The sequence below is a fragment of the Myxocyprinus asiaticus genome, chromosome 21 (genome assembly GCF_019703515.2).
Source record: "Myxocyprinus asiaticus isolate MX2 ecotype Aquarium Trade chromosome 21, UBuf_Myxa_2, whole genome shotgun sequence".
Taxonomy (NCBI): domain Eukaryota; kingdom Metazoa; phylum Chordata; class Actinopteri; order Cypriniformes; family Catostomidae; genus Myxocyprinus; species Myxocyprinus asiaticus.
The window spans coordinates 12,609,992-12,637,500 of record NC_059364.1 but is presented as its reverse complement, the minus strand read 5'-3'; the positions used below and the strand labels follow the sequence as shown (position 1 = coordinate 12,637,500).

Genomic DNA, 27,509 nt, shown 5'->3' with positions numbered 1-27,509 from the left:
AGTAATTATAAAGTATTAACAATTTTCATAGTAGCCTACTAAAAGGAACATTAATCGCACACACTGCTTCAGGTCTGCCCACAATTTTTTTTTACCAGATTGAGGTCAGGGCTTTGTGATGGCCACTCCAATCCCTTGACTTCATTGTCCTTAAGCCATTTTGCCACAACTTTGGAGGTATGCTTGGGGTTATTGTCCATTTGGAAGACCCATTTGCAACTGAGCTTTAACTTCCTGGCTGATGTCTTGAGATGTCGCATCAATATATCCACATAATTTTCCTTCCTCATGATGCCATCTATTTTGTGAAGTGCACCAGTCCCTCCTGCAGCAAAGCAGCCCCACAACATGATGCTGCCACCCCCATGCTTCATGGTTGGGATGGTGTTCTTCGGCTTGCAAGCCTCACCCTTTTTCCTCCAAACATAATGATGGTCATTATGGACAAATTTTTGTTTCATCAGACCAGAAGACATTTCTCCGAAAAGTAAGATCTTTGTCCCCATGTGCACTTGCAAACTGTAGTCTTTTTTATGGCGGTTTTGGAGCAGTGGCTTCTTTCTTGCTGAGCAGCCTTTCAGGTTATGTCGATATAGGACTCGTTTTACTGTGGATATAGATACTTGTCTACCTGTTTCCTCCAGCATCTTCACAAGGTCCTTTGCTGTTGTTCTGGGATTGATTTGCACTTTTCACACCAAACTATGTTCATCTATAGGAGACAGAATGCGTCTCCTTCCAGAGCGGTATGATGGGTGCGTGGTCCCATGGTGTTTACACTTGTGTACTATTGTTTGTACAGATGAATGTGGTACCATCAGGTGTTTGGAAATTGCTCCAAAGGATGAACCAGACTTGTGGAGGTCCACAATTTTTTTTCTGAGGTCTTGGCTGATTTCTTTTGATTTTCCCATGATGTCAAGCAAAGAGGGACTGAGTTTAAAGGTAGGCCTTAAAATACATCCGCAGGTACACCTCCAATTCAGTACACCTCCTATCAGAAGCTAATTGTCTAAAGGCTTGACATCATTTTCTGGAATTTTCCAAGCTGCTTAAAGGCACAGTTAACTTAGTGTATGTAATCTTCTGACCCACTGGAATTGTGATATAGTCGATTAAAAGTGAAACAATCTGTCTGTAAACAATTGTTGGAAAAATTACTCATGTCATGCACAAAGAAGATGTCCTAAACGACAAAAGTATAAGTTTGCTAATATGAAATCTGTGGAGTGGTTAAAAAATTTGTTTTAATGACTTCAACCTAAGTTTATATAAACTTCTGACTTCAGCTGTATTAGTAATATTAGTAGTGTAAGTTTACATCTGTTTTCCCAACTCAAAATTAATGTTTAAATGTTAAATGTGCATTTCATAATCCTAAAATATGTAACATTTGTAATTGCACTTATTTGTGCAATACAATAATTATATCACTATTGTTAGCTTCTTTCCATTTTTTTAAATAACGAAAGAAACTAATAATTTGTTCACCGGTGCTATGCAGTAAAAATGAAAAGTTGAGAAAAATAAAAAAATATCATGGCAACAGGCTGCAAGAGATTTTTGATGAGTTTTTTTTTTTCAACTTTTGACTGAAGCACAAGAAAATCTGAGGGGCAATGCCCCCAACCCCAGCCCCCATTAGACCCGGCCATGCTCAAAGCAGGTCAGAACTTTGTTTGGAGTTTGATTTTATCAGTTTGCCCTTGAGGGCGAGATTGTCGCAGTGTACTGAGGACATCAGCTTTATGGGCTAAAAGAAAAAAATAGATAGGTAGAGAAGCATTGAGGAGGGGGGTGTTTTTTCATTGGACACTGCGGAGGATACAATATCATCTCCTATTCATACTTCTCACTCTTTGACACCAGCATCCTCATAGCAATAGAGGTCAATATATACAGGTTTCCAGTGTGCGTATCATTGTGGGGAAATACGTAGACTATTGAGTAAATCAATAACTCATTTCTCAGTGCTGGGGCCTCTCTGTGCACAGTATTGATTTTCATAGACAGCTACTGAGTGATGTAGCTTTTAAAGGTGCAATATGTAATATATTTACTGTACTAAAGTATGCAATTATCATATGTTATCAGAGATTTAGGAAACATGCTAAGCTGAAATATTGGCTTCTTCGATAACAATGCTACAGCCAATATATTCTACTTTGAAATGTCCGTTCCGGGCCGGAATTTCTGTTTGTGTTTTGGCCTGTGTGATCCCGCCCACTGCCCATTTCCCAATAGTATTTCAACACCCCAGGTTGCCAGATTTGAAACAAGTTAGCGGCAAATACATCGCGCTGCAGCCATGGAAGCCAGCAATACATATAACATTGACAGGGTTAAAAAAAAAATCCACATGAGCTGGTTTATAATTTGCAAACAATAAAAACATTGCAAACCTATACATTAACTGATCAACTTACAGTGTAAGGCTCCTCGCTTGCAGGTTTCTGAGGCCCCAAGCAACTGACCAAGCTGGGGCCCCATTTATATTTTTTTTTTTTTTTTTTGCATTTTTTAAATTTATCCTATCAACCATTGTAGCCAAGTACATTCAAAATGTTTAATGAAATAAAAATCTAGTTAAAGATAATTAATGTTTTCCAGTTTTTCCACAATACAGTAATAAAAAAAAAAAAAAGCTATATTTACCTACATATGTTTACAAAACACTTTATTTGAACAGGGTGTGCAAAACCTACTACTTCACCCAGTAACATTTTGGAATTCAGTTGTTATTTATAAATTTTATAACCCAACAATTATTTATTGTTGTCCAGCTTGCCATTATAATATATTTGTATTACTTTGAGGATTTGTTGTATACAGCAGTAATATATTCCTGTCTTATTTACTTTCACCTGGAGCTTATATTCTGATGCTGAGGCTGTATTTTATGTAAGCATTGTAGGCAACATTCGTAACTAACAATAAACATACAAAGCACGGCAGCCCCTCAGCACACTAGAAGGGAAAAAAAATTGCTGTTTATCAAGCGCTGAAACTTTGCTTGTTACAGAACAATCTGGAATAATGTTAAACATTGTAGCAGTCCCCTCTTAGCAAACTGAACTTGTTCAGAATGTTAAATCTTGGTGACACCTGCGTTAAAAAATAAAAACTATCTAGACCAGACAGTTCAACGTCTGATACAGAACGCAGGTGTCTCGGTACGCATTTTTTAAACCTGAAGCTCTTATTAACTTGACACAGGGCTTAAAAATGTGCCAGTCCTCCGTAAGACACCGAAGAAACAGCGAGACGCAGTGCAGCAGGTATGGACGTTCGTCCAGCGCGTTTACACAGAAAAACAATGGCAAGACAGAGCAGACGCAGGCAAAACACTTTCGGTGTGAACAGCCCCTAACTCATCCGTTCGCGCGTATCTGTTAATGGGAGCGCGTGCGCGAAACAAGTTCGGACAGCCTCTATATTTTTTTCATAAATCACAAACCCGAACCCTACTTAAAAAACAAAACTCACCTGTCCCGACCCCAGCGTCTTCTAACGTGAACCGCTCTAAGATGCTGATAACAGCGTATTCGCGTGTGTAGCCAGAACAACATGCCAGCCCTTAAGCATTTTTTGCAGCTATCCTACGTCCCCAACGTCCGTGGCCACATGCAAATGCGTGGTGGTTAAAACCGCTACTGGTAGCTTGCTCGTTCCTGTTATAGGTCCTCAAACTGGCAACCCGCGTGAGCTTCGAGTCTGGGGCGGAGGGGTAGACTACTCATTTTATTTGGACTGTAGCATTTTTAATGTTTGATACCAATGCTACATATTGCTCCTTTAAAATCAATGTCGACAAAATGGTACAACATTCAGTCGTAGAATTACAGCTCGTAGATATTTACCTGACAATCTGAACTCGTTTTAGTACACATGAAATCTACCAACACCCAAAATAAAATGGACTTAAATGGTCATTTTGACTCTACTCAATGCACACATAACTTCCAATATGTTGTAGCCACAAAGAGCAGAGTTTATGAAAATAGCTGGCCTTAACACTTCTCATTTCCACACAATAAGCACCACCTAGTGCATTAATAAAGCAAGCATACACTCCTATATCTGCCTCTGCCAAATACCAATATACTTTATTACAGAGTGTATATACAGGTACAAATCTGATGAACGACCATCAAGACTAAAAACAACAAAAAACAGGCAAGTTAGAAAAACAAATCCTACATACAAAGTTCTCTACAGAAGTACTCCAGGTTTGTCATTCACCAAATAAAAAATTCAAATGAAATAAGACCTTGTGAAAATCTTTAGTCTTGAAGTTTAGTCTCATAAATCAACTAAACCCACCCAGCTCTTCAGCATTAAAGCAAATCAAAATATCTTCATACAAACATTTTCATTCAAGTCACAGTAATTTACACTAAAGTAGCATATATTTGACATATGCCACACTAATAAGTGAAAAAAGCTCAGCCTCTCTCACACTCATACACACATTTGACTCAGTGCTGACTCTCCACAGAGGCAGACCGCGATCGACTCTGTTTCCTTGGAGCAGGTGACGGAGAGCGAGAGGGAGAGCGGTTGTTGGAAGTCTTTTTCTCGGGTGTGCGACTGGCTGAGCGGCTGCGAGAGCGTTTGCTTCCACGCTCAGGACTACGACTCCGACTGGCTGAACGGGACCGGGAACGGGAGCTGCTCCTGCTACGGGAACGACTCCTGCTCCTACTACAGGAAAAAAAAAAAAAAAAAAAAAAAAAAAAAAGTTAAGAAAATCTACACAGTAAAACTCAGTCATGGAGTCCTGTGCAATTGTGCATTACGTACTTCCTCTTGCGATCCTCGTACAGCTTGAGTTTGCGTCCATTCAGATCCGTTCCATCCAACTTATCAAGGGCATTCTTCATATCGCTGTGGGAAGCAAACTCAACCACCCTGTAAAACACAGCCAGCACGCATTACATACACACACTTGACAATAAGATCACAGTCTGTGTATGCATAATTCCACAAAATTCTTACCCTTCATTCTTATTGGTCCTGTGCGCATCCACAAAGGTCACCTCCCCTACCTTCCTCATCAAGTCCTTCAGATCCTGCAGGAAAAAAATTAATGACATCATCATACAAACCCAAACAACTGACCCACACACAGCAGCTTAGCACTCACACATGAAATACACTGCATTCTGCAGCATCTGCTCTGAGAACTCCATCCATACAACTAAAGTGTGCACGGATGCTGCAGTGTGCACCTGTAGAAAGCTCCCACAACAGATGTCATCTTACCGGTGGCCGTTTCAAAGTGGCATTTGTTCCAGTTTTAAAACTACCGGAGCGTTTTCGGCAACTCGACTCTGGAGGAGACACGCCTGGGGTTTGGCTAAAAACTAGTTTGGAGAACAGGTTCTCATTTTGTGAGGTAGATTTTCGCATATCGTAATCTAAAGGCGGGAACCTGTCAGCGAACGGTAGAAACTAACGCCAGATTTAAGTGTAACGTTTTCCAGCTCAATGACAGAACCCTCTTTACCATGTAACTACCCAGTGTGATGAGCTACTTACCGTTCAAAACCATAGAAGGCATTAGCAAAGAGCCACTTGTCCAAATAGCAAACGGAAGCAATGAAGCGTTAAAACGACCTCGGACTCGACCCATCCGGCCTCCATAAGAACAGACCCCACCAGAGAGAGAGAGGGGATGGGGGAGGGGCCAAAACCCTGCACCCCTCCCCGCTTCAGCACCAACAGAATTAGACCCAAACAGCAGAGCGGGAGGATGGAGCAGATCTGACATCACAGACCCTCCAGAGAGCGGCTACCCAGCTCCTCTAAGGCTATCCTGCGCTACGGCTCTGTCTGGAGCTACGGACCCAGCCAAGACTTAGACCAGCAGACACTGCGTGTCGGGTGAGGCACCACAGGGACACTATTCAGAACACAACCAGGGGAGGGCGCTATGCACCTCGGAGGCTGTGCATGCAACTCCAATTAAAGAATACCAGAGCACAGCTGTTAAAGACAAGGTTTGAAAAACATGGGTCTGGGTTAGAGAACCTTTCAACATTACAATAATTTCACTTAAGTAAGGTTTGGCTGAGGTGAAGAGGAAATTGTGAATTCAGGTTACTCACAGTAACATTGAAAGTGTTTCACAGTAACAAAGGTAAAAGGTTGTGGTGTTGTACTGGTGTCAAAGCCAAAAGAAATGCAGGGATGCTGAAACGCTACAACAGCAGACTGCCGTACTGCTCTGCTCCTATCACAAGGCGGCGCTCACCTGCCAGCTGATACGGGAGGACAAATTCTCCACAATGATTCTGTGTTCCGTGCGTACTGGTGGGCCGTACCTGCGAAAGGATCAGAGGTTTCATTGTTTGATTGGCCTTTTTCAGGGATGAGAAAAATCATACTCTGGTGTAAAATGTGAAACCACAAAACTGGCATACCTGGAACCTGCACTGCGAGACTGACGATATCCTCCAAAGCGTGGAGAAAAACGTCCACCACCCATTCCTGGCCCGCCACCTCTTCCACGTCGAGAGCGGGCATGCTCGATGGTCACTCTGGAGGTTAAGGACAATTAAAACAGACCAACCACATGAAACAAGCCTGAAACTAGGGACGTGCACAATTACAACTAATCGATTACTCGTTCAGCTTTAAATAATTTAACTAGTAACAGTCAAAAAGAAGCTAAATTTGCATTTTTCACTGAAATTACCAGAATATGAATGATAGTTTTCAGCGAATTATAAAGATCCAGGTGGGACATTACTGTACATCTTGCCATTGCAGTCTCTAGACAGTCATGATATCAAGCAGACTACACTTCCTATGCACATGGCGCTTAAGGAAGTGTCATTAAGCTTAAAATCATGATTGTGTTGGCTGCAATGGCAAGATGTACAGTGAAAGTTATATTTTGGTCTGTTCTCACCCAAAACCAACAGGATCGCTTAAGACACTGATTAAATCACTGGATATTAATGGATTAATTTTATACTGCCTTTGGGCTTTTTGAGCTTTAAGTTCTGGTAAACATTCACTTGCATTATATAGACCTACAGAGCAAAGATATTCTTCTAAAAATCTTCGCTCGTGTTCAGCAGAAGAAAAAAAAAAAGAAGTCACATTTGGGATGGCATGAGGGTGAGTAAATGAGAAATTTCATTTTTGGATGAACCAACCATCTCATGTTATTGTATAGCTTCAGAAGACTGTACGTCTCGGTGCGAGAGCAAATGTTTGTTATTTTAATCTAGATGTTGTTTAAACAGTGCTAATTTCTGCATAGGAAAAGCAGGTTCAAATGTTGTTGAAGTCAGCTTATTTTGAAATGGCTATAAGAGTGATGTTTGCAAAAACCCAATTATGCCATATAGTTCACACATCGATCATACCCCAATTACTAAATTTTAAGTAATTGATTACTGGGTTTGTGTGCATGTTTGAGTACACTACTACAAATCCTCAAATTGCCCATCCCTATTTTAAACTATTGTTGCACTACACTACCATTGTCACCTAATTTGCATTCTACCATACTGTATTTATACTGCCATTTACACTTCGTTTCGCTTTTTCACAATGGCAAATGTTTAATCTTTTACACAAGGACAGATCGTGTAAACCGGTCAGGATTCAGTCTCACCTCTCACTGCACAGTTCTTTTCCATTCAACTCATACACTGCATCATCTGCGTCCCTGTGGTCGTCAAACTCCTGAAAAATGAGACAGCAGGGGGCAGTAAGACAAAGATAAGGCCAACACCCCATAACTAAAGATCCCCAAGAGGGTATCGATACGCACCACAAAGCCGAAACCATTTTTCAAGTTGATCTCCCGGATGCGTCCGTAGCCCTTGAAGAATTTCTCCACGTCTCTTTCACGTGCATGGGGGCTCAGACGACCGATAAACACACGACATCCACTCATGATGAAGGTTTAAGGATTTCTGAGAAAAAGCGTGAAGGGTAGTATAATCAATAGTCTGGCAACAAGTACTTTGAATTGCAGGAAAAGCAGCACTTGAGCGCCGCCCTGCTGATAACACAGTCAATCGTCACAGATTAACTTGATTGCTGGATAATCATTGATTAAGTCCAAGGAGTCCACGTAAATCATTAAAACATTTCTAAAAACACGACAGACATTTCTTGAAACAAGAATAAACAAAGTTTAGCAACCTCGTGTCCTTCAAACTACTCAAACGACATTATAAAAGACAAACAAAAAGTAACCCACAAAGCAAATGACAACCTAAAAAAATAAAATTCAAATTCAAGCGAATAACTCGGACTGAAGTGGCAAACACAGATCCGTCGGGTGGTCCAACAGGCCCCGCCGACATGCGCAGACACATTTACTCGATGTTTAACAGAAACATTTACCAGTCTACAGCTAAACTCAGACACATTTCGGACCAACAACCTTCAAATAAACGAATAGAGAAAGAAATCAACTGAAAATATTAAGTATTTTGAAAAAAAAAATCTGCTTCGTCCTTACCTCTGCTTATAGGTCAAAATGGCGCTGGTCTCGAGAATGGGGAACGCGACCGCGCGCACAAGTATTTATAGGAGTGTCGCGTGCAAAGGGGGAGGGGCATACAGGGCTCGTGAACGTGTATAAATATCACAAACAAATGGTGGCTCATCTCACAAGCAATGTACGTGCTTATATATAATTTAATTACATTTAGTCCTGTTAGGTGGTTATTGGTTGCATTTTATAATTTAAGCATTTTACACGTTTACACAGTTTTCCAGCTGGAACTGGTTTGATCCAGTCTGGAAAAGTACCGTAAACCGAAGCCATCACGTGACCTGATTACCGCTGTTGAACATATCAGAAGTCACACTAACACAGTGGGTCTCCTCTCTTGGTATCGTTTTGGAAGCATGGGGTGTAAATTACTTTAATAAATGTTTAAAAGAGTCTTTTTAGACTTCACGCACAAAAAGCCACGCCCTCTCTCCCATTCAGTGACAGCAATGAGATTCTGTATAGCTTTTCAGTTCTTTATTCTCTATTCGTCTGTAAATGTCTGGAATTTTCTATGACAACAAAACACAAGAAATACTAATTGAGGCTAAAAAAATGGCATCAGTGGAATGTGCCTACAAAATGGACCTTTACTGAGCTAGTAAAAGATCTCTGTTTTGGCCTCAGTCTAAATAAAGCAAAAATAGTCCCATAGGAATCAGGCTCTAGGTTGATAAGATCTTTGACAAAATAAAAGTAATTAGAATCATATTCCAAGTATAAAATTCAGTTATATAAGTCATCAAAAACATATTTCCCACACATTTCACTCAAGTGGTCATGAAACACCCGTGTCACCAGCTGCAATGCCATGCCATCCTGAGAGTCGGATGGATGATGGGTTACTAGATGAGACTCAGAGAGAAACAAAATGGCACAAAAGGCTCAAAATATGACTGAGAGATATATTATTTACTTAGACTTCCCAAACCAGAGACCTGCAGCCACCACTTGTGGGCACGCACCATGAAGCTGATGTGGTTAGAGGAATGTTCCGGGTTCAATACAAGTTCAATCGACAGCAAATTGTGGCATAATATTGATTACTATAAAAAAAATAATTTCTACTCTTGCCGCCTTTTCTTTAAAAAATAAAAAATCGAGGTTACAGTGAGGCACTTACAATGGAAGTGAATGGGGCCAATTTTTGGAAGGTTTAAAGGCAGAAACGTGAAGCTTAAAATTTTATAATTAAAATTTATTAGAATAATTATTCTGTGAAAACTCATGTATTATCTGAGCTGTGAAGTTGTTTAAATCGTAATTTTTAAAGTTGTTTTACAGTTTGTTTACATTAAGAGTTGTAAAATTGGATATAACTTTACACAGAAAAGGTTAGTAATTTTATCACACTAAAATCATGTTAACACGCATATTGTTTACGTCTTGTAGATAAACTTTTAAAACAGTGAGTATTTTAACGTTTATGGACTGGCCCCATTCACTTCCATTATAAGTGCCTCACTGTAGCCCAGATTTGTGCTTTTTAAAGAAAAGGAGGGGTAAGTCAAAATTAATTTTTGTGGTAATCAATATTATTCCACTAATGTTGTCGATTGAGCTTAACTTATATTGAACCCGGAATATTCCTTTAAGATTTGAACTAGTGGTAAAATGGGCTTCTCTGTTTGTAAGCCAGACTCAAATTTAACCAACAGCATAATTCTCCGTTCAGTCTGCACTTGTAAAAGTCAGACGCAATAACTAAAATCATGAGGAATTACCATTAAATCCTTTGCACTTCTCCCCCTCTCCAAATCACTCAGACATTGCAGTTAGTCAACACACCGTTGTACAGTACAGAAACCAGACCTGATGTGCAGACCCCACCCACACTTTCACCCCCACCCCCATAAAATCACCCTTACAAATGCCCCCTTTGTGTCCAAGACGACAGAACAACAAAAGGCTTTTGTTTCAATTGACTACAGCATATCAATGGCTTACATATATAAGGCTGCATTTTCCAACTCATTTCAGTGAGTCTGTGTGACACATACTGCCATGGGTTTGTTTATAGCATAAATGCATCAATGCATATTTAAATAACACCATACAAACCTTGCACTATAATATCATAACATACAGCCAATGTACATTCTAAGAAAATTAAACAAAATGAATGTAAACCAAAATCTGACAGCTTAAAACCAAATCTGAAAGGAAAAGAATATGACATTAAAGAGTTTGACATCATATCATTAAATTAAAGCAGCTTTATATATTAAAATCATTAAGGGAAAAAAAGTAGTAACATTAAGGAATGTAAGTTCCTCTGCAGATCTTTCACATGAGAACCAGCCAGAAACGAGCAGCAGTAAACACTGTCCCATTCCATCACATAATAGAAAATAAGTTAATACACAGCAAACTCGGCTAAATCTGGAGAACATCCAGACATGTAATTAAAAGTCTAAGGGACTGACAGAAATGGATACACTACTGAAAGTTCAGTACTGTGTAGAGGGAGGGCCCTGTAGTGCTGTCACACACCAGCAGGGTGGAGTCTATCATGATCACCCATCTTTAATATTGTCCCATGTTCGGAGGAAAGAGCTTATTCGAGAGAGAATACTAAATGGCAAACACTGTTTTCATTTTCCTAAAATCTGAGTAAAAAAATCAAATAATTCTAAAACCTTAAGAGTACAAGTTTTTTTTTAAATCCCTGGTGGCTCTACTGAAAAACATGACTTTGATTACCACTTTCAGAGAGGTGAAGTGGTCTAGTGTTCATCCAGTCCAGCAGGAGGTGCTGTAGCAGCAGGATTAGAGGTTGAAGTGTATTACAATGTATATGTGTGTGTATTTGTGTAAATATGTATGTCAGATCACACACGGGTGTGTCTGCAGCTATGTGATGTTCCAGGCTGTCCCGCAGCTGCACCTGTGGCAGACGAGGTCTCATCGTCGCTGGACTCGTGTGTGTGAGAGTGTGCGTTCTCATTTCGAAGGCCCATGCTGATGTGACTTTGGAGTGCAGCGGGCGTGAGCCATTCTTTAGGCAGACAACTCTGGAGGAATGGAATACAGGAACTGAAATATGCCAACCGATTAACCCAGCGCGGAATCTCTCTACCACACAGCAACTACAGAAAGAGAATGAACAATAGACCGATGAATTGGTGTGGAATTAAATTACTGACTAGATTTGCATTTCCTGAAAGAAATACCAATGCACCAAAGAATAGTGTTAAAGTTTTAAGGCTTTGGTTCTGTGTACATGAAATGCTGCATCAGAGCCACCTTAGCCATTGTCATGAATATCATCAACACACTCACTGCACATAGGCTATGCAAGAAAGACAAGTATGGAAATGAATAAATGCAAGGAATCACAATTCAGTATGCAAATAGATGTTAGAGAGTAGAACAATCACACTTTAGTATATTATGATGTCTTCATTGTTGGTTACAGTTCAACGATTTTCAAACTTTAGTCTTAAATTTCTTAAAAACATACATTTGGATATGATACTTAAGGATGAAATTATCCACAAAACAAAATTTCAATGATTTCTGTACATTACGCAGTTCGGGCTGAATTAATTGCCTAAGTTTAAAGGAATATTCCAGGTTCAATGCAAGTTAAACTCAGTTGACAGTATTTGTGGCGTAACGTTGATTACTACAAAAATTAATCTGACCCGTCCCCCCTTTTCTTTAAAAAAACAAAGAAGCAAAAATCGAGGTTACAGTGAGGCTTACAATGGAAGTGAATGGGGCCAATTTTTTGAGGGTTTAAAGGCAGAAATGTGAAGCTTATAATTTTATAAAAGCACTTACAATAATTCTTCTGTTAAAATAAGGGTGTATGGCATTACATCGTCATGGCAATGATGTTGTAAAATTGGATATATCTTAACACAGATAAGGTTAGTAATTTTAAGCAATTTTATCACACTAAAATAAACATGAACATTGTTTACATCTTGTGGTTATACTTAAGAAACAGTGAGTGTTTTAATGTTTATGGACTGGCCCCATTCATTTCCATTGTAAATGCCTCACTGTAACCCAGATTTTTGCTTTTTTTTTTTTTTTTTTTTAAAGATGGACAAGTTGAAAATATTTTTTGTGGTAAATTATATTATGCCACAAATGCTGTTGAATGAGCTTAGCTTGCATTGAACCCGGAATATCCCTTTAATACTTATTATGTTTGAGGAAAATCAGTACAGTGCTCCCTCAGAAGCACAGTAATTATTACTTGAACAAACAGAAGTTCTCTCGTCAGTCAGTGAAGTCGTATATGGCCAACTTCATTCGTTTGTTAAAGACAGACAGAAAGAGGTGTTGGGGAGTATACTGACCTCAGAAAGCGAGGATGAAAAGTGGTTACAGTTTTTGTGCATCAGGTGGTAGGCGTTCCCCTTGAACTCCTTGCCCAGCTCCTCCATTATTTTATCAATGTCCTCCTCTGCAAAGTCAGTTGTACCCAGAGCTATAGCTTCTCTAGAAAGGAGACAGGATTCGTGGGGCTTATAATGGGGCATGTGTGTATTTGATTGTGCATGTCTGTTTGCATATATAAAGCTCACTTGAATTTGAAAGTCTCCCCCAGTTCTGAGGCATTTCCAGGGTTGATCTCGAAAATGCCACTGAAAGGGTATGGATGGCCCCCATATGCAAACTCTAAAAAACAAAACAGCAAACATTAAGTGAACGTGCAATGCCGTTTGCAACCCGTTTTACTTGAAACAGGATATTCAACGAGAAAAAAAAAATTGTATGGCAAAACTTGATTTTATTCATCAGAAATTGATTGGATCATGAAAAGTGGGCATTGATACCAATAGAGCTAGTATGGTATAACAAGTAAGAGTAATTTGTGTCGACACCCAATAGAGGAAGTCGTTTTAGAAGTTGAGCATTTTGACAAAGGATTAAAAATCTGACAAATATTTATTTCTTAGGAATAACATCTACGGATGAATCGTGCATCATAAGACCAGGAACATGCATTAAAAAAGAGTGATATCAAATGAAATAAATGTTTAGAGTAGTTAGCGTGTGCTTGTTCATTGTCACTTCATGACTCAGCTCAGAGGCCCCACTGGCTTGGCAATGGGATATTTCTTCACTTTCACTAAATGCACAGACAGCACTCTAAGGTCATTCTGTGCCTTACTGTCTTCTATTCAAATTCATGTTTGATTTGGGTTGGAGCTGAACTCTGCAGGATGTGGCCCGCGGGGAATGGAATCAAATTGACTAGAGTTTAATGCAAAAAAATTATGAAATGTTTGAATATAGTCAAAGGGTCACTGTACCTCTGCCGTAGATCTCTATTCCTGAGTGGAAGACTCCAATACCCAGAGTGGAGGTGTATTCATTTATCCAATACTAAGAGCATAGAAAAGAGATCAACATACAAGCATGTTTTAATGTATACATACATGATGCCTTTGAATTTGAACTTATTTTTTCTGTAGGTTATTGGTTAAAAATCAACATGAATGGCAGATGCTTACAATGTAGCTAGTAGCTAACAAACAAGATTTTATCTTTACAATTGTTGGGGCAATTGTAATACTAGGACTAAACTAAAAGATTGAATCATTAAAATATGTACCATATGAATGAGGAAACTATTCTGTAACATAAGAACTACAGCAAAGGTATTATTACTTTAATTTGTGCTCATACACCAGTTCATATATAGTCAGTATATAATAATAAAAAACTTTTTGTGTTTTCATGTAATTGCAACACTATGACTTTCTCAATGTAAATATTTTAATGGCACTATTCCTGTTTGCAGATTTACATGTTTATTTTACATGTAGATTTGTACTAGTCTGAGAATTGTGAAAGAAAATGTAATTTTTTTTACAATTGCCCCTGGTCTCCCCAATTAGATTTAGGGGGAGGGGTAAATACAGAGAGAATGTGTGAAGCCAAAAAGGGGCACCAGCTGCCCTCCATAAATAATACAACATGTAGAACATGATTTAATGCACACAGATAAAATACTGATCTATCCCCAACCTCTTTGTGTGTGTGTGTGTTTAATGTGGTATTTGTATCAGGCTGGGTGTGTGAAATTAAGTTTTGACTTTACAGAAGCTCTAACAGCATCTGCTCAAATAGTTTCTAACACACAGACACAAATGACACACAAGTATGTCAAAAACCATCACTCATACTCACACACACCCAATTAGCTACAATAAAAAAAAAATTATATATAAAAAAAAAAAAAAAAAAAAAAAAAAACTGCACACTCTCTAGGGAGTGGATTTGGAGGTCCTGCCCCCTCTCTGTAACCCTCTCCTGAAGCAATGTATCATGGGACATTAATCAGGCAAAGAAACAGCTGTTCCCTTGACACTCTTGGAGTTCTAAGAAGTTAGCACACACCTGCTATCACCGCACAGAGAATTTGGGTGTGTACCTATATCTCTGAATGGTAAATAAACTTTATGTGAGTGTAGCTACATAAAGTTTGTCAATGTTAACCAAATATCCCCAAAAGGATCATAAAACCGGAAATCACCTACATTTTGGGGAGCAGCAAGTGGCTGCCTCAAAGAAAACGGCTTAATAAACACAAAATAATGTCTTAATTAAAATCTAAAAATGGATTCTCAAATGATGAAGTCATAACATTGATGTAAAAATACCTTTATGCATCTTTATGACAGTATTGCCCTTGCAATTGGAGATTTGATGACTTCATAAATAATAAGGCACACAGAACCACAACTTTAAGTGTTCTGTACTAGAAAATGGTGAGGTTTTGCTTGTATCTTAGTGATGTCCGATTTGGGAACAAATAATTATTTTAAACCATTTATTTTTAATGACTCGATCAAACCAATTCGCAAAGCATTGGTAGATCACCCAACTGTACCACCCAACTGTCACAGCTGTTGTGGTCTGCGATGCCGCGGAAGAAACTGTGAAATGGAAACAGTGTTGTTAACAAAATGGGAATAATCATAATTAATAAAAATGTGGGGCAACACTACATGGTGATGCTTTTAACAATGTTGATAACAAAATGTTGGAACGTTAATGAAGCAATCTATATAACCTAGTGGAAATACTGTGATAAACAGCAATTTTACAACAAAATGAAATGTAAAATGCAGTGCAGGGACATCTACGAACACTTTTGAGTAATGACTCGGTTTTGAATCATTTCATAAAAGTGAACCAAAAGCATGCACATCCAACAGCAAAAAAGCTCAGTGTAGGTGCTCAACCAAAGGCAAAATAGTATCAAAAGGAAAAAAATGTCGGAACACCACAGCTCCAAATATAGACCAAAAAAGATTTAATCGGTTTCATGAAACGAATGAAAATATAGAATAAAATTATTCGGACCAGAGACTATTTAGTATGATTTTAGTAGCATTTAGTAGCATTTTAGTGCCATGTAAAAAAAAAAAAAAAATCTACGATTTTGAGAATAAAGTCAAAATTACAAGAATAAAGTCGTAGCATTACGAGATTAAAATCGTTATATTTTGAAATAAAGGTCAAAATTATATCGACATTAATATCATAATGCTACAACTTTATTCTCGTAATTTTGACTTTATTCTCAAAATATTACGACTTTAATCTCGTGATGCTACGACTTTATTTAATAATTTTGACTTTATTCTCAAAATATTACGACTTTAATCTCATAATGCTACGACTTTATTAGGTAATTTTGACTTTATTCTCAAAATATTACAACTTTAATCTCATAATGCTACGACTTTATTAGGTAATTTTGACTTTATTCTCAAAATATTACAACTTTAATCTCGTGATGCTACGACTATATTCTGGTATTTTTTTATTTAATTCTCAAAATATTACGACTTTATTCTCAAAATCTTATATATTTTTAAGATGTCACTAAAATGCCATCTTAATTTAGCCCAAGATGCACCACTTGTATTAAAATGAATGGGAGCAATTAGAATGCCCAAAATGGCGGATGTAGAAAAGGAAATCTCGCTTTAGAGGTAAAAGAGCCAATCACCTTTTAGATACAGACATCTTCTATCAGTCAAATTGAGAAGGCACATGCGTATTAGCTGTACCAGCCTGATAACTTTTTTTTTTGTTGCTTGATCTGAGCTAAGAAGCACAATTTATAATACCATTGTTTTCAGTTTTTACAGCGGATTTGAAATATGTTCTTTGATCGTAATATTGACCAACCTTTTTTGTAAATTTCAGTCTTTCCCCATTCAAGTAGATTGGATGGACTTGCCAGGAAAGGGACATTGATCGGACTTCCTAAGGCTATAGAGTACAACTGTCTTGTTCCGGAATTAAAAATCCCATTAATTTTTTCCATAGGCTTATTGAATTTCAACAATAACATATAAACCTTCAAAGACAGACCTATCTTGAGCAACAACGTTGTTTATCGATGGTATATGCTTCTATTGAAGCCATCTGTCTACGTTATATCAACTTCATGTTTGATGGCGTAATTTCTGGTAAACAACTACATTACCCATGGTCCAGCAAAGATAGCTTCACCAATCTTTTTTTTTAATATATATATATATATATTTTTTTGTAATTTATTGCAAAATTTATAAACAAACATGCAACATATAATACACAACTTCAGTATAAAGATATATAGAATCAGTCAGAGGAAACAGCTCTTAATAACATGGATAAAAACAATTTAAAAAATAAAATGAAATAAAATGAAATAAATAAATAACCCAGTGATGAGACACTGTCGTACCAGGGGAGAATTTAGTCTAAGTTCAGTTATTTACTATAGTCGGGAAGTGTTTTAGGATGTCGTACAATTTTTGTTCTTTTGGACCTTTTAGAGTTTTTAGAGATTTCAAATACAATTTAAATTCGTTTAAAAAAAGAACAAATTTGGGGGATGATTTTATAATTCTACACTTGTGGATAAATATTTTGCAATAAAAGTCAAATATATTGTTTTTATACTTATAATCAACAACCTAAATCAAAAGTTTAATATATTCTCATCATTTTTATTTAATTACATCATTAGCAATGCTTCATGGGATTGTAGTTCATGCCTTCATGAAAGATGGTATGTACACAGTGTTGTACCTTTGTCTTTTTATCTGATTTTCAAATACATTTTTGCCTCTAAACAAAGTTTGTGATGTTGTGATTCACCTCAGAGCTGGTTGCTCTGGTTCATGGCTTTCAACTCAATTTTATGAAAAGCCTATGCAATAAAATACTTCTGGAACTGACACAGCTGAAAAAGTGGGCGGGCACAGTTGCGACGGGCGGTTCCGGAAGTATTTTTCCTATGAAGCATTGTGAATTACATAATCGAAAAAAAAAAAAAAACCTAAGGATATATATCAAACTATTGATTTTAGGTTTTTCATTATAAGTAAAAAAACAACAAATTTTACATTTATGGCAAAATATTCCAATATATACAAATAAATAAGTAGTTTGAGGGTGAAGGAAGACCGACTCTAATGCGTCACTCAGCGTGCATCATGAAAGTGGGCAGTCTCTTCCGTATGTATGGCCGCAGTTCTCTGATTGGTGGATCTTTCACTGCTGTACCACGTGATATGTAGTTGTTCACCAGGAATTCCACTATTAAAGGCAATTTTTAAACAATGAAGTTAAAATAAAACTTACTGATGGCTTCAAAAGGAGCATATACCATGGATTAACCAACTATGTCTTTAAAGGTTTATCAGTTAATGTTAAAAATAAACTCATCTATGGAAAAAAAAAATATGGGACTTTTACTTCCGGAACCTGACTGTTAAGCAGTGGCACACTGGACAAGAAGTGCCACGTCGCGGCTAGGACACGGCACAGGTATCAAACACAGGGAACATCGATGCAGTTCACGTGGCAAACAGTATACATAAAAGTTACCAAGGTTTTTCCCCTTCTTTTTTTTCTTTTCTCCCCTTTTCTCCCCAATTTGGAATGCCCAATTCCCAATGCGCTTCCCAAAGTCCTTGTGGTGGCGTAGTGACTTGCCTCAATCTGGGTGACAGAGGACGAATCTCAGTTGCCTCTGCGTCTGAGACCGTCAATCTTATCACATGGCTTGTTAAGCGCGTTACCGCGGAGACATAGGGCATGTGAAGGCTTCACGCTATTCTCCGCGGCACCCACCCACAACTCACCATGCACCCCACTGAGAGCAAGAGCCACGAGGTTACCCCATGTGACTCTACCCTCCCTAGCAACCGGGCCAATTTGGTTGCTTAGGAGACCTAGCTGGAGTCACTCAACATGCCCTGGATTCGAACTCACAACTCCAGGGGTGGTAGTCAGCGTCAATACTCGCTGAGCTACCCCGGCCCCCAAGGTTTTTCCCTTCTTAAAGAATGAACAAGGCTAGAGCAAATAATATATGTCCAAATGGAAAATATTCTAGTTGCGCTCCAGAAATTTGAGCAGCCTCCAGAGTTGTAGGTGGGTGCCGCCGACCGACACTGAGTGGTGGCGGCAGTGTGTGTACATTCATAGAAAAAAATTGTTTCAAATTTTAGAATGTGCCATGCCGTCAGACATGTCTATTGTAATGTCTTGACACTGACAGCGCCTTCTACAGCATGGGAGGAAAAACACATGCGCTCTCATCTGGGCTTCAGACTTGCTCATCAATATGCTGTTTGCAATGTCTAAAAAGTAGGTTTGTTTCCCGTGCTTTAGGAAAAAAAAAACAAAAAAACATTTGAGTTAGCAGCCCAGATCCTTCACTAAACTACGGCCACCCAGACATAGTTTCCTAAAGTCTTCATCTCCACATATTATTTTAGTTACATGCTAAATTAGACCAAATAGGTGCCTTAAAAGAGTGAGGGTTTTGTAAAAGGTGAAATAAAAACGTTTGGCTTACCATGTCATACACATTAAGGATAACGGGTTCATTTGCCATCCTGATATCCTGAGAAAGAAGCCCGCGCAAAATCCCTTAAAATAACGGGCGTTTATTATTGCTCTCGTGACAGCTGCCCAAAGCACCAGATGCGCTCAACTGCAGTTTCGGGTCCAAAGAAGGTAAAAAAAAATAAAATCGATAAACACTGTAAACTCGAGCTGGGCGCTAGATCAACAGACGAAAGACCAAATCACAGTAAAACATTATTTTCTTGTCATTTTATTCATCAATAAAGTCATTCTGTGAGATGTTTAGTTTGGCTCGCGGGCATAAGCGGGTGGTTATTTAAGGAGAAATAAGGGTTGCAGAGGTAGACACGGATGAGAAAAGGCAAACAGGGCATCAGTTTCCATATATGGTGAATCAAGCGTGAGAAAACAGGCACTTGGGGCCTCCGGGTGCGCAGCGCGCGGGGAGTCTCCGGTAAGCGCGAAAGGTTTGTGCACTGATGACAGGCAGCGAATTAGACTGTGATGACCACTTAATATCTCTTCAGACGTCTCCGTTTGTCTGTAGCTTTGTATACAGAACAACTGAGGCTCGTTGATTAGTCCTAATCAGAAGATGGGTGATGCACCTCGACTGGCTGTCATTCAAATGAGCACCGTAACCAGCGACTCAGGAGTCAGAATTCCCGTTAAGATGACTGATATTCCATATTGGGTGTTGCTGCAATGAAGCGTGCATTCTGGCGTTTCAGTTGCACGGGGTTTGCTGTTCGGCAGAGTGCAGGGGTTGCAGCTGTGAGGAAGTGAGCTTGCTGCAGTCCCGATCTCAACAGCCATCTGCGCCGCAGTCCTGGGGTTTGTCCTTATGCAGGCCGCGCTGGGAGAATTGAGCAGCGCGGATGATTTCCGGTGAAACGCAGTGTTAAATTTCCTAAATACACTTCACGGTATGGATGATGACATCACTTTAACCGCGTAGCGAGCGTGATCCGCGCGCGTATTCATATAGAATCATCGGCGTTTATTACATCATCATCATCAGCATCATGATCTGTACGCAGCGCGATTCCATCATCCCCCTCCATCCGTGCTGTGCGTTATAACGGGGCGGGGGCGATGCGTTATTCTGGGGTGGGTAATCTAATCTCCTAATAATTCTGCTCCTTACGCCGAGATCTTAACTTTGTGTTTTTACTTGAGTATGCGTGCTTTGAGAATAAATGTCAGTAAAGGCAGACATGTTTTAATTCATAGGGGTCATTGAGATAGTTGTCACTACTTTTACTCCAGTGACAATTTCTCACTGTAGATTTATTTTTGAAAGCAATTTCTGTATAGGCACATACCTTTTAGTAGTGGCAACAAAAAGCCTTTAAATATTTCTGTTATAGCCCATGAAAAAAAAGTAAATGTATAGTTCATTTAACACAATAGCTGGATTTACTTAAAATCAGTGGAGTCTCAGGGTCATTATTTAGTGTGGGGCACAAACAATCAGGGCCGTAACTGCAATATGCATTGAGGGGGACAAGTCCCCCCCCCCCCAATAATCAGATATTGAGTTTTTAGGTTGTGGCAGAGACAGTGTCATATATTTTTAATGCAAATATTATTAGGTAATAATTTACAAGCATAGATTTTTAAATAATTTCTTTATGTCTTTAATTAATTCTAAATTTTACACAGAGAGACAACTTGAGGGCAGTAAATAATTTTGTGTATTTTCTTTTCGCTAGCCATGCTGACACAGTCATGTAATTTTACAGATACATCATTGATGAAAAGAAATTCAAATGATATTCTTCTTTTCTTTGAGACATCATAAAAAGAAAGAAAAGATGACTGAAACAGGTGAATTGCTAGCAGTGCAGACACAGTGTTTGTCTTGTACTGTGTGAACTTAAGGGAAAAAAATGATCAAATTGCAGGCCTTTATTGCATTTAACGTTTTTAGTCAGGAACAAATACCATTGTTTTTATGGCTTCAACACCCACGATCCCCCCACCCTTCAAAACAATGCACCAACAATACAACACCTCAACGCAATGGCATCCAATTAATTGAAATGATGAATGGTGCACTTTAACTAATCCAACCAGCAGCACATTAGAAAAAATTTAGCTTTTAAAACTTACCAACTATGTTCACTATGCAGATCTACTCTGCACCCATAGGTGTATTACGGACCGGGCCAATGGGGCCAGTGCCCAGGGGCCCTTAACTACCAGGGGCCTGGGGGAGCCCTGGGCTGTATGGTCTCGTGGCCCATCAACTTTGAAAACAAATGGTTAATACACGCTTGAATATGTGGGCCTCACAGCTTATACAAAGCCCCCTCTATAGGGCCCTGTGTCTATGAGGGCCCCCAGCCCTGTTGTAGGATCCTTTTGCCAATTTGTTTCTAACTGAATTTTTTATGATGGCGCGCTTGTCATATTTGATACATGACTTTCTAAAGCCTCTACATCATCAACATGATCGTTGCTATGCAGTGTACTAGATTCCATGCTCTTCCTTGTAATATAATTTCCAAAATGGCCACCTTCATATTGGGATGCACTCGTCTTTTTGATGTGAAATCTTTACTGATTTTTATAAAGTAAAATTAACAATGTTTATACACTGTTACTGATATTTAAAAAAAAAAAAATTATTTAATTGAAGCAACATGTGCTTACTTAAAATGTCATTATTTTATAGAAAAATTGGTTTAAATAGGTTTTTAAAAATGTTTTAGACTATTATTTCATAAGTTAGGTTTATAGGGTTAAGCTTTATGCGTTGTATGAAAAGTGCTGTCAAACAAAAATATTTACTATACTATCCATTGCTATAACTGCATGTTTGCCCTACATTACAAAAAATAACTCTGCTTAGGTGGTTGGGAAAGTGTGGTACAAAAGTACTGATTAAACTAGATACGTAAAGTTTGTTGAGACAAACTGTAACATTGGATTGTCAAAACTTTGTCTGGAAGTTTAAAATACCTTTAAATGCTTGAAGTTAAAAAAATGTATCAGGTCTTTTATCACAGTAAGACAGAAAGAAAGAAGAGAGCATCTTAAAGCCGATTAAAGGGCTTTTGACAGTTCAAATACAGAAACAGCTCATTTGAACATTCTGTCAATGTAATGTAGGGGATTTTGGCATAAATTATGACTTCACAGTTCTTTTTTGATGGGAGAATAATAATGGTAGCCAAGCTGTAGGGTCATTGCAAACAGAATTTACAATAAATGAACACTATTTTTGAGCCCCACACCTTTTAGCCCTTCGAAGCTCTCACAATGGAGTGTAAAGTCTTTGAAGGAAATAGGGTGTAGGGATGATAACTTCCGAATGGAATGCACACCATCATTCAGATGAGTTAGAAAAGATATAGCATCGTGAGCCAGAACTGCTTGAACTCTTTGCCAAGTTTCACCAAATTCATGCGTAGATGCTGTAGGAGCCTATTTGTTAAATTCTTCAATATTTAAAGTTTTTGATGAAGTTAAAGACTTAAATCAATGAAAATGTATTGCATAGATCTCAACTTTAAAACAAAATTGGCCCCGGGGGGGCCCTTGCTAATCATAATCTGCCCGGTAACTTCTGATGCTCATGTCAACAGCTTGACATAAATATGATCAAAATTTTTGATTGGTTCAGGTGCAAAGGCAAACTAGCCCCTCAGGCCATCGTTGAATACACGTTGCACATGCGCATGATGTTCTCCAGATCTCCGCTGATTAACATTGAGAATGAAGTGCTAGCCCCATGCATAGAAAATGAGAGTGATTAAATGGCTTTTATGCAACATACCTTATTTCTTCTTGTATAATGGACATAAAACACGTTTACGTTGCGGGAACAAAGAAAGCATCAGGCCCAGATGGCGTTTCACCTGTCTGTTTAAAAGCCTGTGCTGACCAGCTGGCCCCCATCTTCACACAGACCTTCAACAGATCATGAGAGCAGTGTAAAGTTCCCTGCTGCTTCAAACACTCCTCCATCATCCCCATCCCAAAGAAACCCAAGATTAAAGGAATTAATGATTACAGACCCATCACTCTGACGTTTGTGGTCATGAAGTCATTTGAGAAACTGTTGTTGGCCCACCTGAAGAACATCACTGGAGCCCCTTCAATTTGCTTATCGAGCAAACAGGTCTGTGAATGATGCAGTCAACATGGGATTGCATCATATCCTGCAACATCTGGAGAGACCAGGGACATATGCAAGGTTACTATTTGTTGACTTCAGTTTGGCTTTTAACACCATTATTCCAGCTATTCTCCGGACTAAATTAAACCAACTCTCTGTTCCCACCTTTATCTGTGAGTGGATCACCAGCTTTCTGATGGAAAGGCAGCAGCTAATGAGACTGGGGAAATTCACATCCAGCACCTGTAAAATCAGCACTGGTGCCCCCCTAGGGATGTGTGCTCTCCCCACTACTCTTCTCCCTGTACACCATCGACTGCATCGCCAAGGACCCCTCTGTCAAGCTGCTGAAGTTGGCAGACTACACTACTGTCATCAGTATCATCCAAGATGCCAGTGAGTCTGCATCCAGAAGGGAGGTTGAACAGCTGGTTGTCTGGTGCAGCCAAACAACCTGGAGCTGAACATGCTCAAAACAGTGGAGATGATAGTGGACTTTAGGAGAAACACCCCAACATTGACCCCGCTCACCATTCTGAACAATACTGTGGCAGCAGTGGAGTCATTCAGGTTCCTGGGCTCTACCATCTCACAGGACCTGAAGTGGGAGACCCACATTGACTCCATTGTGAGAAAGGCCCAGTAGAGGTTGTACTTCCTTTGCCAGTTGTGGAAGTTCAACCTGGCACAGGCGCTGCTAATCGAGTTCTACTCAGCAGTCATTGAGTCTGTCCTCTGTACTTCAATAACTGTCTGGTTTGGTTCAGCTACCAAAGCTGTTCGGACTGCTGAGTGGATTATTGGTTCTCCCCTTCCCATCCTCCAAGAACTGTACACATCCAGAGTGAGGAAAAGGGCTGTAAAAATCACCCTGGACCCCACTCACCCAGCTCACTACCTCTTTGAACTGTTGCCCTCTGGCCGGCGCTACAGAGCATGTAGAGACGCGGCTGCTTATAATATATATGTAGCAAGTTTGAATCATGCATTTTAAATAAATTCAATTTATGGTCATCTTATGTCAGCATAACTAGAAAACCTTTATTAGATATACATATATGTATCAGTTTCAAAAACTGTATTTATTTAAAAGGTATGTCACACAAATAAGATTTAACAACTAATAGCCCATTGTTTCAAATTAACTTTAACATTATTGCTTAATTTAATAGGCTCAAAAGAAAATAATGACTGAGGTCAATCATTAAACAACTGATTCCCCAAAGAAGTGCAGATAACACTGTTTTTCAGCAATGCACATTCACAGGTGTAACCGGTCCTGCTTGACCCGCTCTGAATGGGATTTGAACCAGCGTAATCGGTGTGGGAGGCGGGTGCTAACAAGGAGGCTAAAGGCTATAGTGTCAAGCATCAGTCGCTAGTGCGCCTCTTGAGGCTAGGGGAGTGAGGTTTACACACTGCACAGCTACCTACCAGCTGGCTACCATTACACTCACCCCCCCCAACCCTCACTCCTATCCGGGTCAAGGCACCACTGTCACCGGTCCTGCTCGACCTAATGGTGACTTTACAGAAAACAACTAATTACAGTAAAACAACATCAATAATACTAAAATGAGCTAAAATCTCTATGAATGAAACAAACGTGCTTAAATTATTCAAGGGGACTTATGGGTATTCCCCACAACCTCAGTTCTGTACTTGATCATTTGACTTAAAATATTAGTTATACTTAAAATATTAATTTTATAGATTTTTAAGCCAAAGATAGTTCAAGAAACTCACAATATTTTTTTTAACTTTATGTATCACTCTAAGTTCACCTTATAATAAATACAGTATTTTGTGTTGTACACTGTGGCAAGCAGGGCAGCCCGAGTGGCATCTGGGCAGAGCAGAGCGAGGCCGGGAAGATAAGTGGTGAATGAATTCTACCTGTGTGCCACACCAGTCTCGCGTTCCATTGAGGGGTGGCGGGAGTATTTAGGGAGAGGAGACAGCGGCAGACAGGAGAGAGAGACGCACGAAGCTATGTGTGTGTTGAATGTTCGGCTGAAAAGCCTATTGTGTTTGAGTGTATGTATGTAGATGCTGAAAAGCATAACGTAGTGTGTGCAAATAAATGTCTACGTGTTTGTCAAGCCAGTCCCAGCTTCCTCCTTTCCCAAATTGTTACACACACACATTAATGAAAATTAAGAAAAGCTAAACATTTTATAAATATGTACGTTTCTGAGTAGAAGCTATTTATTTTCTTGCGTTATGGTTGTTGAGCTGAATTATTTTATTTTTTTTTTTTCAGTGCATGTTATCACCCTACATGGGGTAAGTTGTCACCGTGGGAACCTGCTATTAACCCTTGTATTGTATTGGATTACAACTCTTCATGTAACAACACAATTTTGACATGTTTTGTTTGTCACACCACTTAAAGTAATAGTTCACCCAAAAATGAAAATTCACTCATCGTTTACTCATGCCATCCCAGATGTGTATGACTTACTTTCTTCTGCTGGACACAAATGAAGATTTTTAGGTTGAATATCTCATTTCTTTAGGTCCATACAATGCAAGTGAATGGGTGCCAATATTTTGATGCTCCAAAAAGCACATAAAGGCATCATAAAAGTAATCCATAAGACTCCAGTGGTTAAATTAATATCTTCAGAAGTGATATGATAGGTGTGGGTGAGAAACAGATAAATATTTAAGTAAATGTTTGCTAGAAATTCTTCTCCATTCCCAGTAGGGGTCGTACACATGAAGAATGTGAGTCACCAAAAACACAAGAAGAAGAATGTGAAAGTTAAAGTGGAGATCAACTGAGCAGACAGGGGAATTTATTGTAAAAGTTGACTAAAATATTGCTGTGTTTCTCACCCACACTTATTAGACCGCTTTCTGAAGATATTAATTTAACCACTGGAATCGTATGGATTACTTTTATGCGGACATATGTGATTTTTGGAGCTTCAAAATACTGGCACCTATTCACTTACATTGTATGGACCTACAGAGCTGAAATATTCTTCTAAAAACCTTCATTTGTGTTCAGCAGAAGAAAGAAAGTCATACACATCCGGCATGGCATGAGGGTGAGTAAATGATGAGATAATTTTCATTTTGGGGTGTACTATATCTTTAACTAGCTTTGTGCATAGTTATTATTACACTTTTGGCATTTTTGAGAGGACTTAATGTGATTTAGACCTCATTTACCTCAAATGACACCATTATTTTATATATATATATATATATATATATATATATATATATATATATATATATATATATATATTTTTTTTTTTTTTTTTTTTTTTTTTTTACCTTCACCTCAGTTAAAAGCAGATGAAAAGTAAAATTTGTATAAAAAGGGTGCTGCAAAATGTGTCGTTCAACTGTATCAGATACAGAGATTAGTGTGCAACAAAAAAAAAAAATTATTTATTTTTTTATTCATTTTTGTATGGTGAAGTGCTCACAATAAAGTTCGATAAACTCTATAAAATTGGTTTTGCACTGGAATTCACGTGTTTCCATTACACAAAGTTGCAATGTATTATCTGGAAGGCTGAACTTTGTACTTGAAGTTCTGCAAGTGCGTGTGTTCTGCATTGTGACTGTGTTATAGTCTCACCCATTTATTTCCATTCATTTTTGTCTGTCTCTGTGTGTGTTTGTGTGTGTGTGTGTGTGTGTCTGTGTCTGTGTCTGTGTTCGTGTGTGTGGTGGTTGTAGGTGTGATTGTTCTGCACTGTGGTAGTGTTATAGTCTCACCAATTCATTTGTGTATGTTGTTGTTCTACATTTTGGCAACTGCTAGACAAGACAAGCTTTGTGTAACTGAATCGGATTTAAAACATTTGTGACAACTGCATATATACATATGGCCTTTACCAGAGGTTTTCAAACTTTCTGATACCAAGAACCCCCAAATATGATGATTTTCTTGCAAAGCACCCCCTTCCTAAGATATGAATGCAGCTATACTGTATATTTAATGAATAAAAACCCATTTGTACTCTGTAAAAAAAATGTAAGCATCATATATTA

General features: G+C 38.7%; 2 protein-coding genes across 2 annotated transcripts; both read right to left on the bottom strand.

Moving 5' to 3' along the window:
• Positions 1-4,077: 4,077 nt before the first annotated feature.
• On the bottom strand, positions 4,078-8,633 carry LOC127411665 (serine/arginine-rich splicing factor 5-like). The gene is made up of 8 exons (XM_051647378.1): positions 8,489-8,633; positions 7,790-7,934; positions 7,631-7,701; positions 6,426-6,542; positions 6,257-6,326; positions 4,999-5,072; positions 4,804-4,911; positions 4,078-4,704 (listed from the first exon to the last, which is right to left on the bottom strand). Exons 2-8 carry the CDS (start codon positions 7,913-7,915, stop codon positions 4,479-4,481), a joined length of 792 nt encoding a protein of 263 aa, XP_051503338.1. The 5' UTR covers positions 7,916-7,934; positions 8,489-8,633; the 3' UTR covers positions 4,078-4,478.
• Positions 8,634-10,387: 1,754 nt separating this feature from the next.
• On the bottom strand, positions 10,388-20,425 carry LOC127411668 (deubiquitinase DESI2-like). The gene is made up of 5 exons (XM_051647381.1): positions 19,359-20,425; positions 13,798-13,870; positions 13,066-13,159; positions 12,838-12,979; positions 10,388-11,613 (listed from the first exon to the last, which is right to left on the bottom strand). Exons 1-5 carry the CDS (start codon positions 19,395-19,397, stop codon positions 11,356-11,358), a joined length of 606 nt encoding a protein of 201 aa, XP_051503341.1. The 5' UTR covers positions 19,398-20,425; the 3' UTR covers positions 10,388-11,355.
• Positions 20,426-27,509: the final 7,084 nt, after the last annotated feature.

Bases quoted from the DNA above. Each gene is read 5' to 3' on its own strand.
- LOC127411665 (XM_051647378.1), bottom strand. From the start codon at position 7,915: ATGAGTGGATGTCGTGTGTTTATCGGTCGTCTGAGCCCCCATGCACGT. The intron at 6,327-6,425 runs GTATGCCAGTTT...ATCCTTTCGCAG, and splicing joins TCTCGCAGTGCAGGTTCCAG to GTACGGCCCACCAGTACGCA. The intron at 4,912-4,998 runs GTAAGAATTTTG...TGTGTTTTACAG, and splicing joins AGGACCAATAAGAATGAAGG to GGTGGTTGAGTTTGCTTCCC.
- LOC127411668 (XM_051647381.1), bottom strand. From the start codon at position 19,397: ATGGCAAATGAACCCGTTATCCTTAATGTGTATGACATG. The intron at 13,871-19,358 runs GTAAGCCAAACG...CTATGCTCTTAG, and splicing joins TCCTTAATGTGTATGACATG to TATTGGATAAATGAATACAC. The intron at 12,980-13,065 runs GTGAGCTTTATA...TCTCCTTTCTAG, and splicing joins GGGGAGACTTTCAAATTCAA to AGAAGCTATAGCTCTGGGTA.